Source organism: Euprymna scolopes, chromosome 1 (assembly GCF_053919585.1).
Source record: "Euprymna scolopes isolate OS-2025 chromosome 1, ASM5391958v1, whole genome shotgun sequence".
Lineage (NCBI taxonomy): Eukaryota > Metazoa > Mollusca > Cephalopoda > Sepiida > Sepiolidae > Euprymna > Euprymna scolopes.
In genome coordinates, this window is record NC_136482.1 from 91,521,063 (window position 1) to 91,539,087 (window position 18,025).

General features: G+C 32.6%; 1 protein-coding gene across 10 annotated transcripts in view; it reads left to right on the forward strand.

The window, feature by feature from the left end:
* Positions 1 to 18,025, forward strand: part of LOC145245888 (uncharacterized protein C20orf96-like) — a 2,261,276-nt gene that overhangs the window by 1,692,711 nt on the left and 550,540 nt on the right. For 9 of the 10 annotated variants that reach the window (XM_080107943.1, XM_080107887.1, XM_080108064.1 and 6 more), the window contains one exon: positions 8,975 to 9,052. The exons of the other annotated variant lie outside the window; for it this stretch is intronic. In XM_080107943.1, coding sequence (XP_079964069.1) covers positions 8,975 to 9,052 — 78 coding nt within the window. The remainder of the gene's footprint in view (positions 1 to 8,974; positions 9,053 to 18,025) is intronic. 10 annotated transcript variants of the gene reach the window in all.

Here is an 18,025-nt window from a genome sequence, read left to right on the forward strand (position 1 = left end):
CTTCAACTGAGGTTGTCAGCTTTTTGCTGAATATAAACTCTGTGAATAGTCTACAGTGTTGTGTTTATCAGTAAAAAGATTTTTTTAATTTAGATGAATCCATTCAATTTAGTGATGAAAACCTAAGCCAAATTACAACGAAAAGATTTTGTAAAATACACAAACTTTTTTTTGTTTGTTTAAAATGAATATTTCGTCATCAGAATATTTTTTCTTTTTTCCTTTCTGTGCCATGATGTTAGAACGAAAAGAATTTAGCAGTAAATGCCGTTTTTTTTTTTTCAACCGTGATATTTTATCTTTAACTAACGCTAATATCACCTGCATGCATCCAGCGATCGGTGACCACAGCTCTCCAAATCGTAGAGACATGGTAATCTTGCAAAGGCAAGTGAAGATGGTAGTTTTCCATTGCTTTCCGTCTTGTTTCGGGGGTGTATCTCCCCCCGTAAGTTAAACGCTCCCTAAGATACCAACAATTTCTATGACTCGGCGCAGTACATACAACACCTAGCCTTCCCATATGGTCACTCATCTGGTACTGGCCATGTTCATCGTTTCTTAACTTTGGTGATCTGACGAGAACCCGTGTGTCAACGTGATTGTTACATATATCACCTAACTATTTCAAAAGATTATTTTTGCTTAAACTGGCAACGAAGTCAAAACCCCTAGTAGCAGGCGGGAGGGGGGTGGAATGAGGGTAATAGAACATCAGGGTATGCTGAGTAGTTCACAAAAAGAACATTTCAGAATTTTTAATTTATGATATCTTTTTCCAGAAAAATATTTAGAAAAAAAATTATCTTTGTTTACCCAAAGGTTGAAAAAAAGGATGTTTTTGGCAGTATTTATAACCCTGGAATTACTGAACCTAATATCGAATTCATCACGTCAACAAACCAACAACTGCCAAGTTAGCAGGAAAACTTTTTTTTATAGAGAGCACTACTCAGTATTAGAATATGTCAGAATTCACTCGATCCTTCTTGAAGGTTCTGAAAGGTTGCAGGACTTTCAAGATTTTTTAAATTCTACTTTTTTCTTTACGTTTCTGGAAAGTTCTGCTCGATTTTTCGAAATCTATTTCTTTTTCTCTGTTATTGTAAAATTTTGTGAAGGAAAATCTTTCTGAAATGACTGATAAGACATTTCTCTATATTCAGTGAAAATAAATTATAGCTTCATAACAAATGTAAAATTATAATCACGATTTATAAAAGATATTTGATTATAATCATGATTTACAAAAGATATTAGTTAAGATAGATTAGAATCATTATTTACAAACATATTTAAGATAGATTATAACCATGATTTACAAAAGATATTTGTTAAGATAGATTATAATCATAATAGCACATTCACAAAGTTCATGCACCAAGTTGCTCACTTACTTATTGTAATCAGAAGCTCTAATCCCAAATGTCCTTCTCCATATGATGGATGACACAGTGTAAAAAGAGAATACTTATAAATTTTGTTCTTCTGAAATTTTAAAGCAAGCTTTTGGAAATTCTTTTCCTGTGCATTGTAATAATAATATTTAGTTTGCTGCACCGTACAAAATTTTAGCTAGATCGTCTAGTAGTTTCTGAGAAAGAGGAACGGACCAGCAGACAGACAGAAATCTAATATATAAACGGCTGTATATCTGTCTGTCTGTATTCTGTCTGTCTGTCTGTCTCCATATTTTCAAACTCTATCTCCCCTGCAACTAAATGTTGCAGAGCAGTGCTAGGGGCCTCTAATGATTGGATTTTTTTACGGACCGTTCTTTAAATGGGTCCTTAGCCGGTTAAAATAGTTTTTAAAGGGCCCAAAATGGGTCAGAATTTAAAAAATCATTAAACATTTTATGCATTCGTTTGATTTTATTTTTGATTTTTAATCAGGTCATATGCGTGTCACGTTGGTACAGTGGTAATGTTACCAGCTTTGAATGCTACACATTCGATTTCCTTTCTAGCTGAGGGCACCCAAATACTTTTTTTTTTACTTTTGAAATCACCACTCTATAATATATACGAAATCTGGACAAATTAGAATATCATATTTAAGCGTATTTTGCAACCGGGTAAAGCCGGACCCCGCTCCCTAGTATAATATACATATACTGAGAAAGAGAGGGCGGTGAGGTGCACGATAACATCTGCTCAAACCCTTAAAATATTCGTTGCTCTGCAATCAATTTTCATCACTGAATACAACCAATTCAAAGACATGAACAATTATAAAGAAATGTCAGGAAAAATTATGTAAATTAGCATTATATCGTTCTTTATTATGTTTGAGGCCAGACGTTGACCAGATTCCTGATGGTTTGATCAGAAACGTATAAATGTTATTGAGCTGAAATTAAAAAAAAAACAATGAAAAAATAAAGTTGTGAATCAATAAAACTATGAATAAAACATCTGACTTACTGAAAACAAAATATATATTTAAAAAAACAAAACAAAAAGTAACGAAAAATAATTTGCTACAAACTAAATTTATAAAAATGTAAAGAAAAAAAAACAGACATAAATAAGTTTTTGTTTTTTAAAGGAAATAGAAGTCAATATAAAACAAAATACAAAACCATAATGAGCAGATAACTATTCAATTATCTTAAAAGATTTTTTATTGTTTCTTTTGTTTTCATCCTATAATGTTTTGTATTTGTATTTTCCCCTGTCGGTTGAACTTTCAACTGAGGCATTTCCCTCCGGATTCATTATGACAGTTGATTTTCACACGGCCATTATCAGAAGTTCACTTTTACTGAATCTGATTTCATGAAAAATGGTCAGCACTTTGACCACAACTAGTAATCACATTATTAACATAAACAAGTGTCATAAAAATGTTTGAAGTTAAACACTGTGATCTCAGAAAGTGGTGATTCGAATTCATTGCATTACGTTTTGAGGTCTTTCCCTAGATTTTAGCTGCTGTTTTTAACTTTAGTTTATGTATTCTCTCTCCAATATATATATATATATATACATATATATATATATACATCTGGTGCTACTAGATCAGGCTGTATGAAGATATCAGCTTCCTAACCTAAAGGTCCTGGATATGACCTTAAACTATATCCAGTGGTGAGGCCCCAGCTTGTGGGCTTTGGGGAGTGTGGAGCCACCCTTTAATTACCATTGCTCCCAGGTCCACTCTGACCCGGAGTGGAAGTATCTGTTAGGATTCCAACTATGGGTTAAATAGAAACCGACTTGAAAACAACAAATATATTCTATTAAAAACTTTTTCTTCAAAATCTTTGGATTCGGCATTAAATAACCTGAAAAGGGTTGATATGCCGTAAAACAACCAACCAATCCTAACCTAAAATGCATCTAACATTCACGTTATTTTTTTTTCTCCGTTCCCTTTGTAAAATTTTATCATGTTCTGCAAATTCAAAAACAAAAAAAGAGACAATTTTTTTCTACTAAACAACTAAACCAAACACTATAATAAATAGTTGAAGCTATAAAGCACTTGATGCGTAAAAGATTTTTATCAAAATTACTGGATTTGACATTAAATCAATCGAAAAGAGTTGAGATGCCTTTAAACAAAGCAACCAAATCAAATACTATGGATAAATATTTGAAACTATAAAGAACTTGAAGCAAAACATTTTATTTCAAAATTAGTGGATTTTACATTAAATAACTCAAAATGGTTTGAGATGCCTTAAAACAGAACAACCAAACGAAACCTATACATATATAGACAAATAGATTTTTTTATTCTTAATACGTTTTGATTACTTTCAAATGTTAATAGTTTATTTCATTTCATAATTTTGCAATTAGCTTAATGATAATAGATGAGATATAATTAAAATTATTAATTTCAATCTCAGCAGTAAATGGAAAGATGGTTGCCAAAAGTAACATTTCTTGTGAAAAATGGGATAAAGTTTAGCGACATCCTAATTAACAAATTCATGTTGCTAAAACGTTGCCATAAACATTCTTTGTAAAATCCCCACAACGTGATAGCAAAATTGCATTAGCATTTTGTGGTTTTTAAATATAATTTGCATATGAGAGGAGAGGCTGCGATAAGAATGACAAATTGTGGATGAGAATGAGTCGAATGTCTGGCAGTGAAAAAGAACATGCCAAAATCAAGAAATCATATTAAAAACGTAAATGTCGTGGAAGTGATGTCAATTTAGTTTTTTTTTCTTTTCCGCTACACATTTTTTTTTATTTCCCCCACAACATAAAACTTTTTAAAAATTTCAACAAACTTCAAATAAAATTAAAAAAAAAAAAATGGAGGAATATAGAAACAAAAATGAACTAAAATAAAACTCAAACGTTATTGCAGGAATTCTGGGATTATGTCAAGAATATTCACAGAATATAAAAATTGTGAAAGGTGATCTTCAAGAAATAGGCAATAAATTTGGGGAAGATCTTAAAATGTGTCCCCATCATTAAAATAATTAATTCATGAAGAGCATAAACTGTATCTTCATGTTTCTTTAAATAAAGGAAAAACTTTTGATGTAACATTACAATGTGCTGTAGTTGAAATTCTATGACCTTGTGATAACATTGAGGATGAGTCACCAGTTGGACTCTAGTTCTAATAATGTTACACATCTTCCATCCAGAGCACTTATTTTCAATGGTGAAATAATGTTTTAGGTTAGTAGAGATATCATGTACGAAATGCTTTTTTTTATCTCACCAGACGAGGGAAAGTTTAGAGGAATACTACTCTCTGATTAACTTCCGGTCTGTCTGTTGATTGATGTTAACAGATAAATGGATTATGTTTTAAGCTTTATTCAAATCTTGTTAAGAACTTATATATTTTCAATCTGGCTTGTTTGCGAAGTGCCATGGAATTAGAATGAGTAATATTTACAAGAAACACACAAACAATTTTAAAATTAAAACATTCTCATCATTTATATTTTAAGGTCCCTAAAATAACTAAAAGAGATGTCATCTCATTAAATGATTAATGTATCTCCTTCAAAAGCTATGCTTTCTTTTAGGGTATGAAGTTGGAGCCTAAATTCGGCAGTCCATTAATAAATATTAATTAATATAGTTCCGGTGAGAGCATATTATTTATATTTTTGACAAATTATGGACAGTATTTTGCAGAGAATTTTTAAAGACATATTATTATGTAGATATTAATTATAAGCTGGTATACCTGTGAATAGTAAGCTTTATCTTTTATAATACTTAACAAGATTATGTAGAAATGCCATTTCGTATGCAGACATATGGGCTTTAGTTATTTAGCACTGGAACATAATATCTATTGTAAACAATCCATTGTATACAAATTGTTATTTTATCCATAGTAAGAAGAATTAAGAGATCATACCTTTGTCAACATCATAAGCGTCAACCAAAATGACCACAAAAGACCTGATTGCATAGTTTGTGATGCTATCCATTAGATCAATGATGCATCTCCCTATTACAGCAATATTTGGTTGTGGGTTTGTTAAAATCGGATATTTCTATGTCAGATTAAATAGAAACAAAGGCAAATTCCATTAAAAGTTAAACATAAGAATTAGAGCTGCACATCAGAATGCTATATTATTGACAGGAAATCCAAAGTGATACGTAATGAAAATTATAGTAAATCTTTCTCTTTGGCAATGAACTAATCGCATTCTAACGGCTACTTTTAAGCTTTTTTTCTCTCTCTACCCCCAGGAAAGAAGTGAGAAAAAGCGTATGTGATATATGTGTAAGTTCACGGTGCAGTAATAAAGCAACCCAAGAATAAAGTTAACTGACGTTGCACAGCTACAATGCAACAAATTGTTACAAGAAAGGTTCCCCATTTCTTGTAAGTAAGAAAATAAGTGAAAATGAGATTAGGATAGACCGAGATTTGAACTTTGTAAGCAAGGTTCAGAAATGGAATTTAGCATTGTTCAGTTTCACCTAAAATAGTTTAGATATGTTGTTGTAAAAAGAATTTTAATTTTTCAATTCGTTTTATGAAAACTGAATTAAAATAAGGTCAGCTAGAAAATAATGAACAATGCAATTTAAATATGTTGAAAAATAGGTTAGGAAAAAAAAAAAAGTGAGAATTCTTTCTGCAGAAATCGTTTCGAAACGTGCCGAACCACGCATGTTAAGGCCACGTAGGTCGATCACGTTAACAGACACACCGACGATGTTATGGCAGAAATGAATTCTCAATATAGGAGCTAGTTCAGTCGAAGAAGGAAGTCGGGGAGTCGGGCAGAGAGAGCAGTCAGCAAAGGCAATCAGAGGAGGGTCCCTTTAGAAACGAAGGGAAAACCTTTAATCATGTAGTCGACTTTGAATTCCTGGATGTCAAATGGAATAAAAGAACATCTCATATTTTTGTAACTGCCGTCTTCGTGCCGTCATTCCAAAAATTAAGGTAATGTGTAATCATCTAATATGAACATTGTCTCCCTCACCGTTATTAATGAACACTGTATAACCCATCCTAAGTAATGTGCCTCTCCATCATAAGTAATGACTGTCCCCTCCTGTGTTAAAAGAACTGCTCACCCTCCCTCCTCGTAATATGTGTTATAAGAAGAAACATGCCAGAAGTGTATAAATGTATCTTCTTCTCCTCATCAATATGAATGTCCCCATTCTATCCTTTAATATGACCACCCGGCTATACAACAAAATAACACTTTCTCGGTTTTATGTGTCCCCCCACGAAAGCAACATCAGTCAGGTACGAGGCTTTTAAATGTGCAGGAAAAAAAAAAGCAATTATCCTTGTGCCAAAAAGAAACCTCTGCTTTTGCATATACACTTTATGCCAATAAGGAAAAAAAAAAAGAATGAGGGATCTTGCAACTGATTGAGTCAACTAGCTGCGATGTGTCAGCAAAACTCAACCGTTTACATATCAGCTACCATTACAGATTTTTTTACTAGTCAAGGATTTAGTCCACCATCATGCTACAAATAAATAGCATACAATTTAATCGGTTTCGCAGTGAGACATGATTGTTATAGGTTTCATTCTGTCGAAGTAGATAATAGATAATCTCTAAAAGGATACCTCGAAATGACGACTTTATAAGGAAGCAAAGTTTGCGCAATTTTAAATTGCACTTTGTAATGAGTGGAGCTTACCCTTACTCTCTACCTACATTGTAAGCGACATAAGATTATTAGTGCTGTGTATGGAGGCCGCGAATAGATACATGATGAGTGAAAGAGCCAATTTACAAACCAGCTAGTTAATTACTCTAAAAGCAGTCAGTTGTTCGCAGTGAAGCAGAAGGATAAAAACAATTACAGAATCGACACAAGTGACAATGGGCGAGAAGAAATTTTAACCTACTTTTGATTTCATAAAATTATTATATATAATGACTTGAATTAAAGTATAAAATGCAAAAGTATCATGCTTTAATTGTGCACTAAACCGAAACATTCATTTTGAACATGTTCCCGTCATATCTAAGAACTTACTGTTGATTTTATATCGATGGATTTTCTGCTTGTGTGGTGATAATGGCTTGAATTTAAGTTTAAAATGAAAGAGTCAAGTATTATACTGTAATTAAGCTTTAAACAGAAACATTAATTTCGAACGCGCCCCTGTTATATCAAAGAACCTACTGTTAAATTAATATGTTGGACCGTTCGGTTTGTGTGGTAATAAAACTTCTCAGATGCACTCGTGATATTAGGCTGTGTAAAATGTTAACTTTGGTCAAAATCGCATGTTCCTTCTTTCATCAAATTATTTCGATTATCGATACTTATCGAAGACACTTACGCGAATGTAAACATTTATAAAGACGTAAACATTAAATGTCGATCTACAGTGAGCGAGGGACTGGAGGTTTTGATCTTGCACATAGGCTAACTGACCGACTTTTCATTTACAGACAGTGATCAATTGTTAAGAAACATGTTTCTTAAAGGGGTGCAAATAATTATAATTATAAATAATCGCATACACACACACACACACACACACACACACAAAGTACCGTATATATATATATATATATATATATATATATATATATATATATATAGCACTTTGTGTGAATTCCTATGGATTCCAAAACTTAAAATTGCTTCAGTGTAAAAGGATGTTTGTTTCACTGATCAAGGAAAGAAAATATGAAGTATAGTATTAAACCAAATTTTCTTAGTTCGCTTTTCCATTGCTTGAGTTAATATAATTTAATCTGTCTTGATAGGAATTTTCCCACTTCTCTTTTCTTCAAATTGCCTTTGTTTCATTTTACTTCAGTCAAAGTTCTCAAAAAACAATCTTGGAGCGAACTCTATATGAGATGAAGGGATATTCGAATATTCTATTGAAGTTTTCCTTTGCCTCTCAAATACTGAGTTTATAATAAAATTGAGACCATCATTTTCCTCTCTGCAATTGACCATTTAAATATGTTACAGGCTATCTTTCTTGTAGTCTCTTGTTCTTATTAGGTTCCAGGATGAAAATTCATCTAGTCTGGTGAAGTATCCAGGTTTGTGCTGTTACTTTAGGTTACACCACTTGAAGGTGCATCATTCCTCATAAAAGCTAATTCAGGTTTACCATATCGAGAAGATCTTAGTTGGGTTGAAAATACTATATAATTTTGAATATTTGTTCAGTATTGAAAATACTATATAATTTTGAATATTTGTTCAGTATTGAAAATACTATATAATTTTGAATATTTGTTCAGTATTGAAAATACTAAATATTTGTTCAGGGTTTACTTGTATGGAAAAGTATGCTTATGCTGAGTTATCTTGACAAACTCCTGTACGAAGAGACCTTAGGCACTCGAGTATAAAGTCGAGTAGGCATTCAATTCTATCCTGAAGACATTCAATCCCCTAGATCGTGGTTTGTCTGTAGCATAAATTATTACTTTATTTTTTTGGTCAATGTTAAAACATGGTATTGTTGTTCTTAAAAGTGATTTCTCTCTCAGTTATACAAGATTTTCTTTTTGTTCCAGCACCAACAGTATCCGCTAAAGGCTCTTATTATTGAAGGTTTGGAGAGGGATATTGCTGGCATTAAAACAACTCACGAGGTAAGCATAACATTTGATTTAGATCAGAAGGAAGTGGATTACTAGTAAACAACAGTTTGAAAAATATCAGTTATTTGCATATAGCGCAATACAAAAAATATGGTGAAAATAAATAAATTTACAGACATGCAACTCAAGCAACAAATATATATATATATATATATATATATATATATGGAAGTCTGTGAACATACATACATGATAATTGCAATGTCTTGTCAGACGAGTGCCACTCTCTTAGACACATAAAGTCCATGAGCCCAAAAATGACTTCCATCGCCACACGACCATTTTAAGACAAATGCCTGAGGGAGTATCTGTACACAAATGATGTTACAGAGTCTTAGCTTTGTATGACAGCTGTCTCTCTCTCTCTCGGTTCAAAATGTTGAGATCCAGCAACAAGCAAGAGCAAGATAGCTAGCAACAAGTGAAACTGCAGGCCAGCTTAATGCGGGTACTGGTCTCCCGCTTTATGGTTTTTTAAATCAGAGATTTGCTTCTCCTAGAAAGGTTGCCTTCACCACGGCTTACGGGAGCCCTTTCCACCCCAACACACACATACACATAAACACACACGGTCAGGTCATGTTATATGCTGCTGGTACCATGTAACCCAGTACTACCTACCTCATGGTCGGCTCACCGGCGACTAAACTGGTTCCCCCACCAGACTTGTTTGGTGAGAAGGGTGGCTAGTCTCCCTGAAGGATTAAAAACAAGACCTTCCAAAGGGCGAATGAACTCTTTTTCAGGGTCAACAGCCAACTAGCACATACATACATACATACATGCATACATATGTATATCTATAATCCTATAAATTTGTTCTTTTCTTTGGAGGGGGGGCTGTATCTATATTCATATTAAAAACCCTTTTTTCTATTTATTTAAACAAGAAAATACAATTTTCTTATATATGGGTCGTGGAATTGCAGTCACTATCAAAAGATCTAGCTAATTGTCATATTCTTTTAAACATTCATTTTAGTTAATTCCCTATTAGTTTTTTTCGGTTTTCTTAAGAGATGATCATCTTTAGTTAACTATTACGTGTAATTATATTCATCTAGAATATCTACATGATTTATACTTGCATAATATTTGCATAAAACAGTTATAGTAAACTGAAGCCTCTTTCTATATATATATATATTCATGTATGCATATATGTATTTGCTTAAAAAATTTTGCCTACCAAACTCCTATCAGTTTTCGGTCTGCAAACATGAAACTTAATAAATAGGGTAGTCGTACTCATGTGAAACTTTATATTTGTGTTTAAGCTGGGGAAAATTGGTGCAAAATTTTGAAAATTAAAAAAAGTGGAATTTGCCATGTGATGGTCGAACGACAGCATTAAGAATATGCATGCATTACGTAACAGCTATTGGTTAATGTTTTAATTTTAGCCTTGCAGCAAACATGTCTTCATGGCTCAGGCATTCACGTCAAAGGAAAAAGTAAATCGTAAATAATACCATTTGGTTTCAATTCTCAGTGGTGGTGCACGAGTTATCTTTTTTAACTTTTTAAATCATTATTATATCTTGAGTGCAATCTATATGTATCTATAAAAGTGAAATTGTCTCTGTGAGTGTCTGTGTGTATTCAATTCCCTACCAAATTACTCTCTCCATTTTCAGTCTACAGACTCGAGATTTTACATAAGGGGTATTGAGATTTGGAAAAAAATTTTTAATCAGTTTTCGGACAGAAATTTGGCTTTTAAGGGGTCAAAGTTTTACGATTTGACTTTTGAAAACTCTACCAAACTCCTCCGCCAATTTTGGGTCTAAACACTTGAAATTTTAGATGTAGTTTACTTGGACATGGATCAAACTTTTTAACTTGATTTGAGTTCAAAACAATAAATATTAAGGGGTAAAAAAATGGGGTAAAATTTTTTAAATATTTGACCTCTGCAGTCTCTACCAAATTACTCAGCAAATTTTTCATAAAGTGTATTCAGACATATGGCAAGCTTTTTAATCGGTTTTTGGCCGAAAATCTGGTTACCAAGGGGGTCAAAGATCAAAATATTTGACATTTGCGGTTTCTAGCAAACTATTCAGTCAATTTTGGCCCTAAATATTTGACATTTTACATGCAGCAAGCTTTTTAATCAGTTTTTGGGCGAAAATTTGGCTGCCAAGGGGTCAAAGTTGAAAGAGTTGACCTTTGCAGATTTTACCGAACTCCTTCGCCAATTTTGAGTCTAAACACTTGAAATTTTATGCGTAGGTTACCTGGACTTTTTAATATACATATGCACATGAATTTATGAACAGTACATAGGACCAGAGCACAGCCGGGTTGAACTGCTAAATACAAAATCTGCATTAATCAAAATATCATATTTAAGCGTATTTTACGACCGGGAAATATCAGGCAGCCTGCTAAATGCAATGAAAGAAAAATAGCAATTTTTCAACAGATCTATAAAAGCTACCTGCTGGGTACCTTAAATTCAAACCTATTCGGTGTTAAGTAGCCAAGGGATTGTACATATTTGAAAAAAAGTATATGTTTTGTATATGTATATAAATCCACAAGTAACATTACTTGTTTTCTCAACATGAAAGGTGAATGCTCCTTCTGATATAAAACAGACACAATCTTAAATCTGATATTACATGGTAAATTAACTTCTTACAAAATAATTTTCTGTAAAGAACTCATAAACATTAAAGCACGTCTATTAAAAAACAACAACTATATTAAAAATAAAGAAATTTGACCATTTATCTAATATATAAAATTAAGTCAGTCACGTATTTAAATTACACCTAAATAGCATTATATATGGCAAATAGATAATTGATTCTGTATACACATTTACTTTGGTTAACCGTGTTATTTAGGTCATAAGATTTTATTTTGATTTATTTTATTTCAAAATACAATTTATTCTGATCGGAATATTTTCTGTAGGAGGCCATTTTTTTTTTCACAGCAAATATAAATTATAATTACATACTGGGTAACAATGTTTTACTTTTTGAATGTTGTCTACATTTCTACAACTGATTTTGGGTTTTTTTTTTTTTTTTTTGCACTATTGAATTCGGAAATAGTATGTTTCTCTCTATCAGATCAGTTTTCTTGTGCTAAATTGATTTGAAAAAAAAAAGCAGATCTTATGATAAAAACGCATACATTTTTGTAGCATTATCAGTTGATTTTTGTCAACACATAATACCCTAAATATGTTTTTAAGAGAAAAAATGTTTTTGTCAACAAAATATATTGATTACCTCGATTACTGTAAACTGAATTGTGGACATGGATAAAGGTAAGTACATGTAAACTCCATGTTGCTTCACCATTGTTAAAACTTCAAGTTTTTAACTTTCGTTTCTTCGAACTCCTATAATGCTCAGTAGCAGGGAGGTCTCTAATCAGATTCCAACAGTAGTCAGACGTCATGACTGCATTCTAGCAACCTTGATACTTGGTCTCTATCTCTTTCATATCCTAATGGAATCTTTTTTCTTGCTTGTCACTTACTCAACCCACTTGCTTGTCGCTTAGAAGCTTCTCAAGAAATCAGTTCATATGTGAAAATAGGTAGTGCAGTGTTGCAGTAGTCAGCAAGTTGTTGACAAGTTCTGTGTAGTTTCTGGCCTTATTGTCGCCAAGAAAGTCCTTCATTCCCAGAACAAATACTTTCCACATTTCCAGTTCCATTTCGTCCACTGAGTTTTCAAACTGTGGATCTCTGCTGAGCTGCTAAATATTAAGATCGTCAAAGATGCCAGCTTTGAACATCTCTATGGTCAATCCTGGAAAACCCTGGCACAAATAAGTGAAATCGTCCCCATCCTTACATAGAGCCTTAGTGAACTACTTGATTAGCCGAGATTGATGTGCAGTGGCGAGAATAGTAATCTTTGTCTGTCCACCAGAGTGTCGTTGATGATGTTCCTTTTCTTTGTAATGTGCTTATTTCTCTCACGCCAGTCCTTCTTCGGGTATGCTGAGCATTAATTTTTGGAAGATTTTGAGGTTCTATAATTCAAACTGATCTCTTTTCGACATAATCACCCAGAATTATCAGACCTAAATACTTCTCGTCATTAAAATAATAATTTCCAATCAAAACATGGCATTTTGCCCCCACCAAATTCTAAAATACTCCACACATACGCACATGTGAACAAAAGTGTAAAAAAAAAACTATGTGATAATAGGTAAAAAACTTGACCTGATTGAGCAAACCAAATGTGATATTTTGATTCAACGCATCAAATTCGTTTTTAAATCATCTGAAGAAACGCAAACAACAAATTTGTTGTTGGCCAGTGTTATAGATAGAAACCATTTTTGATACCATCATCAAATTTCGTTAATAATGGTGATTAGTCATACTGATACATTCTTTCGTTTTTGCTTTTATATTGCATAACCATTAAAGATAATTACATTTTTATTCTGATACGATCTGAAGTAGAAACAAATCGATAGTAATGTGATGAATTTAAATTTTAATGCTGATTCAAGTCACATGACAAGCGTTTCATAACAAATTTATTATCCTTTCTCTATCGTGCTGTTTCTAAGATTTAAGCCATCACACACAAATATCATGTAAAATTTGTTGCCTGTGTAAGTACTCCTGAATTTTATTTATAGCACTACTTTGTTTTAAGGTGATTTCTTCATTCTTTAGTTTACATCTGTATATTAAGAGGATAGCGTGACTGTTATTTATTTTGTGTGTCACACTTACATCCGAATGGCTGTCGTTTAATTGTTATAGACTTCCATTTTTTGGGATAAATAATGTTACCAAGAATTCTTCATAAGTTTTGGTTTCGGGTTCAATTCAAGCTGATGCATCCAAGTCATAAGGATATATTTTTTTTTTATTCGCAACTTTATAATATATAAAAATCGATAGAACATTAACTCTATAATAATATATACAAAATCTGCAAGAATTAAAATATATGTAAGTGTACTTTACGACTGGGCTACGTCCCTGCTAGCTTAGATAAATACTTTTGCAGTTTTAAGAAAAGAGCTAGAATAATATCAGAGCGTCTCCATTTACGCTGAACATCTACAGAAGGCCAACATCAATATATTATATATGAATGAATCCTTGTGGAATTTCCATAGGTGCCTTTGGTTAGTATTAATACAAATCTCTAAGTCTAAACTATCAATCTTTTCCCAAAATTTACCTTATGCTTATGGTTTACTAAATTTTACAAATAAACAAATTATATTTGGAGAAAAGAAACTATTCTGTTTAAATAAAAAAAAAAACACAAATTAGAATAATATTGGCTAGAAATGACTTTTATCATTCATCATACGCAATTTATTTTCACTTAAATTATTTTTTAGACTTCTGACTCGCCAACCTATAAAACCAAATATTAAAAAAAAAAAAAAAAAAAAAAAAAATGCTGGATTTATATAAGAATAAACATTTTCAACTTATTTGAAATATTCATTGCAACAACAAAGCACCTTGTTTTTATCTACTATACTTTGATAAGAAACAAAAATAAAAGCATTCAGTTTCGTTTTCCGAACAATACAGATTTTCTTCAACAAGCGAAAAGTTAACTAACAATTGCATTTTTATATTAAAGTAGAGTAGATTTTTTATAGTATTTTTGGTTAATGCAGTTTTTCGCATTAGTTATAAACACATAAATTTTACTTAAATGATATTTTAGTAAAATACAAAATTCGGCATTAAAAAACAATACTTAATGCAAATTATTCAGACACGTGAAACACCGAGATTTACAAATTTACAAACAAATTTTTATAAGACAAGTTAAAACTAACTGCATGTCTACTAAACGTGTAGACATAAAATATAGCACCTACGATCAAGCTCTTAAGCTGTTAATGTTTATAGTTTTCAGACTTCAAACATATGAGCTACTTTTTTTACTTCATGATGGAATTAGTTTTGAATTACTAAAAAGGAAGATTTCTTTACAGGGAACATGGGGAGTTTTCACCGGCAGATGAAACTATTTAAATGATTCTGTATGATTTTTCTAGAATCTGTATCCATGAAAGACTAATGGGCAAGTATTTCAAGTATTTAATAATGGTAAAGTTCTGTGTATCATTGGTTGCTTTTAAGATATGGTAAACATGGATGACTGAAAAGTACTGGAATATTAGAAAAACTGACCTGCATCAGAATGATTTTCATCAGATTAAAAAGTTCAGAAATCAGAGCTGCAACTCTGTGTTCTTTAAGAATATAAGATGTGAGTTGGAGAATTGCAACAGATATGGAACAGTGGCTCACAGGAAGGATCATAGCTTGAAAAAGATGTAAAAAAAAATCCAGGCGAGAAATATAGACTTTGGGTGAGAGATGAGCATTTGAATGTTAACTACAAAAAGGCGCTGTACCAGAATATTTGCTACTTCTCATACAAATGTTGTAATGGCCAACTACTCACCACCAAGAAATGTTGACAACAACATCAAATACTCCACATCTCAGAAAAGGGACTCGGACTCAACTCTGATCAGTGAATTGAGTTGCTGTTCAATGTTAAGTGCTGGGTAGCAGTAGAACTCAGCTGCAAAATCCAAAAGTGGCTGTCTGAGAGCTTTCACAATTTTACCAGTATCAATATTTGGCTCCTTCCTAACTCACCTAATTACAACCCTATAGATTCTGTGTGGGGTACAGTCCCAAAAGATAACAACCATACTGCCTCCAACACAAAAAACAAGCTTATTGCCAGGATCAAACTGATATATGAATGCCACATATTCATATTCAGATCCTTCCTGAAGGACATAGTGGAAGCTTTTGCCAGTTTTTTTTTTCTGTTTTACCACAGTGCCATCTGGATGTAGGGGTACTACTATTTAGAACACAGTTTGCAGGAAATTGAACCGCAAGATGTCTATTCACATTACACTTGAACTTCTGCATGTAAGTACAGTCAAGGAAGCAGGAACCCGATAAAGAATTCCAATGTTTAGCAGGTCAAGGGAAGAAACTATTAGAGTCTAAATCTTTCTGGCATCCAGTGATCTCTACTATGAAGAGGTGGGATTTTACTGCTTGTTGGGTTTATCATGGGTATTTACGTTGAGAGTATACAAGGTTTGGAGTTCGTCAGAGCACCTTCCATTAAAATACTTGTAAAATAAGCACAGCGATGCAATATTCTGTTGATAGGACAGGGGTTAGAGTTTGCTTAACAAAGTGGGACCTACCAGGTTGGAGATTCTGTTTTGAACTCTGTTTTTAAGTTAGCTGTATTCCAGAAAAGATTCTATAAGAGAGACATTCTGAATTTTGGTAATATATCTATCACTATACTATGGGCAGTAAGGTTGATACATCGAAAGCTTTCAACAAGATCTGACATGAAGGTCTTTGTATGAAAATTAATTTGTACATTATTACTGGACGAATATTTAATAAAATTAGATCCTTCTTAGCCAAACCATAGATTCGGGTTATCATCAATGACCATACATTTACACAACATGACATTAATGTGGGTTTGACCCTTTATTATTTCTTTATTATTTCTGATGTTCATAAACGACCTCTCTACTGCAATTGTGTCCGAGATGGGTGTATTTGCTGAAGACGCCACACTCTGTTCTCGACATGTGAGAAAGATGAACACACATATTCAAGAAAATAGATTAATTCTTAAAAAGGACCTCCAGTCTGTAGTATTATAAATGGATAGAAATATTTAAGTCTTCTTACCTTTTAATAATCATAAGAAACCGATTACCTGCTTGTACATCATCTAAAGTTCTCGGCCTAACATTCATAGGTAACATGAATTGAAATAAATGCATAAAAGATGCTGCCAAAGAAGGTGGGCTCTCTCTACGATGCTAAAAACACCTCTCAGCTGCTATTATCCTACATGTCTACAAAGCCACTAACCTTTTATGTATTGTTGTCGCATCTGTGCTGGTCTCCCTCTTAAACAAGATCCCAAAAGCAACCTCTAATCTCATAGGTCCCATACTGTCTACCATGCTCTAGGTTCTGTTCCATCACTGCAAAGTTGCATTCTTATTCTTGTTTTAAAAGTACTTAATAGGAATGTTCTCTATCGAACTTGCTGCATTTGTATCCACCTTAATATAAATACCCCTGATTAACCTGACAGTCATCAAAATCCACCATAGAGGAATCTTGATGCTGGAGTCATTTCTACTCTAATAAGTTCTTCACTCAAGCTACTGACCTTTGGAATCCTCTCCTTGCTTCCACTAGTAGAATAAACTAAAATCTCGTTGCACAACTCTTCACCTAGGATGGCATAGTTCCCATCTCTCAGTGGTGATTGGTTAAATATTCACTTTAAATTTTCAAAACATATTATTTCGCCTTTCGTTTTTCTGAAAAAAAAATGTACAAATCTGTCCTGAACATTACATATAAAAGAGATGCCTTAAATAAGTATCCAGACTTCTTTGTACTGGCATTTAAAATTATCCTACACTCTTTAAAATTCTGTTTGTTAATGCTATACATCTTATGAAATGACCGACCAATTTTTATGATTTAATGATGTCTATTATTGATATTAAGTACTGTATAAATTTGTTTGAAACTCTTGTTTTGTCTTTTGCATACAATAATTCTTAACATCAAAATATATTTTTTTATTTTAAAAACTTTTCTAATTCATATAATATCCGGCTTGTTCCTTCCTTAGTCCATACGTTAACCTTTGAAAAAGGCTAAATACAGTTTTTTAACTGCCAAGCTGGTTCTACAAAGGCCAAATTAGTGAAATTTGGCTTTAAACTAGCAATTCCGGATTAAAATATCCAAGTGACCTCTCTTTCATATAGCCTCCATTTTGAATATCATTATAATAACATATGATCATCGTTGTAATAGAAAAAAGAACATTCGAAAGAAACAGGGCAAAAAAACATTTTCTAACAAGAGGTGCTGGACTGAAGGGATAAATTAGATTGTCTCTTACAATGTGG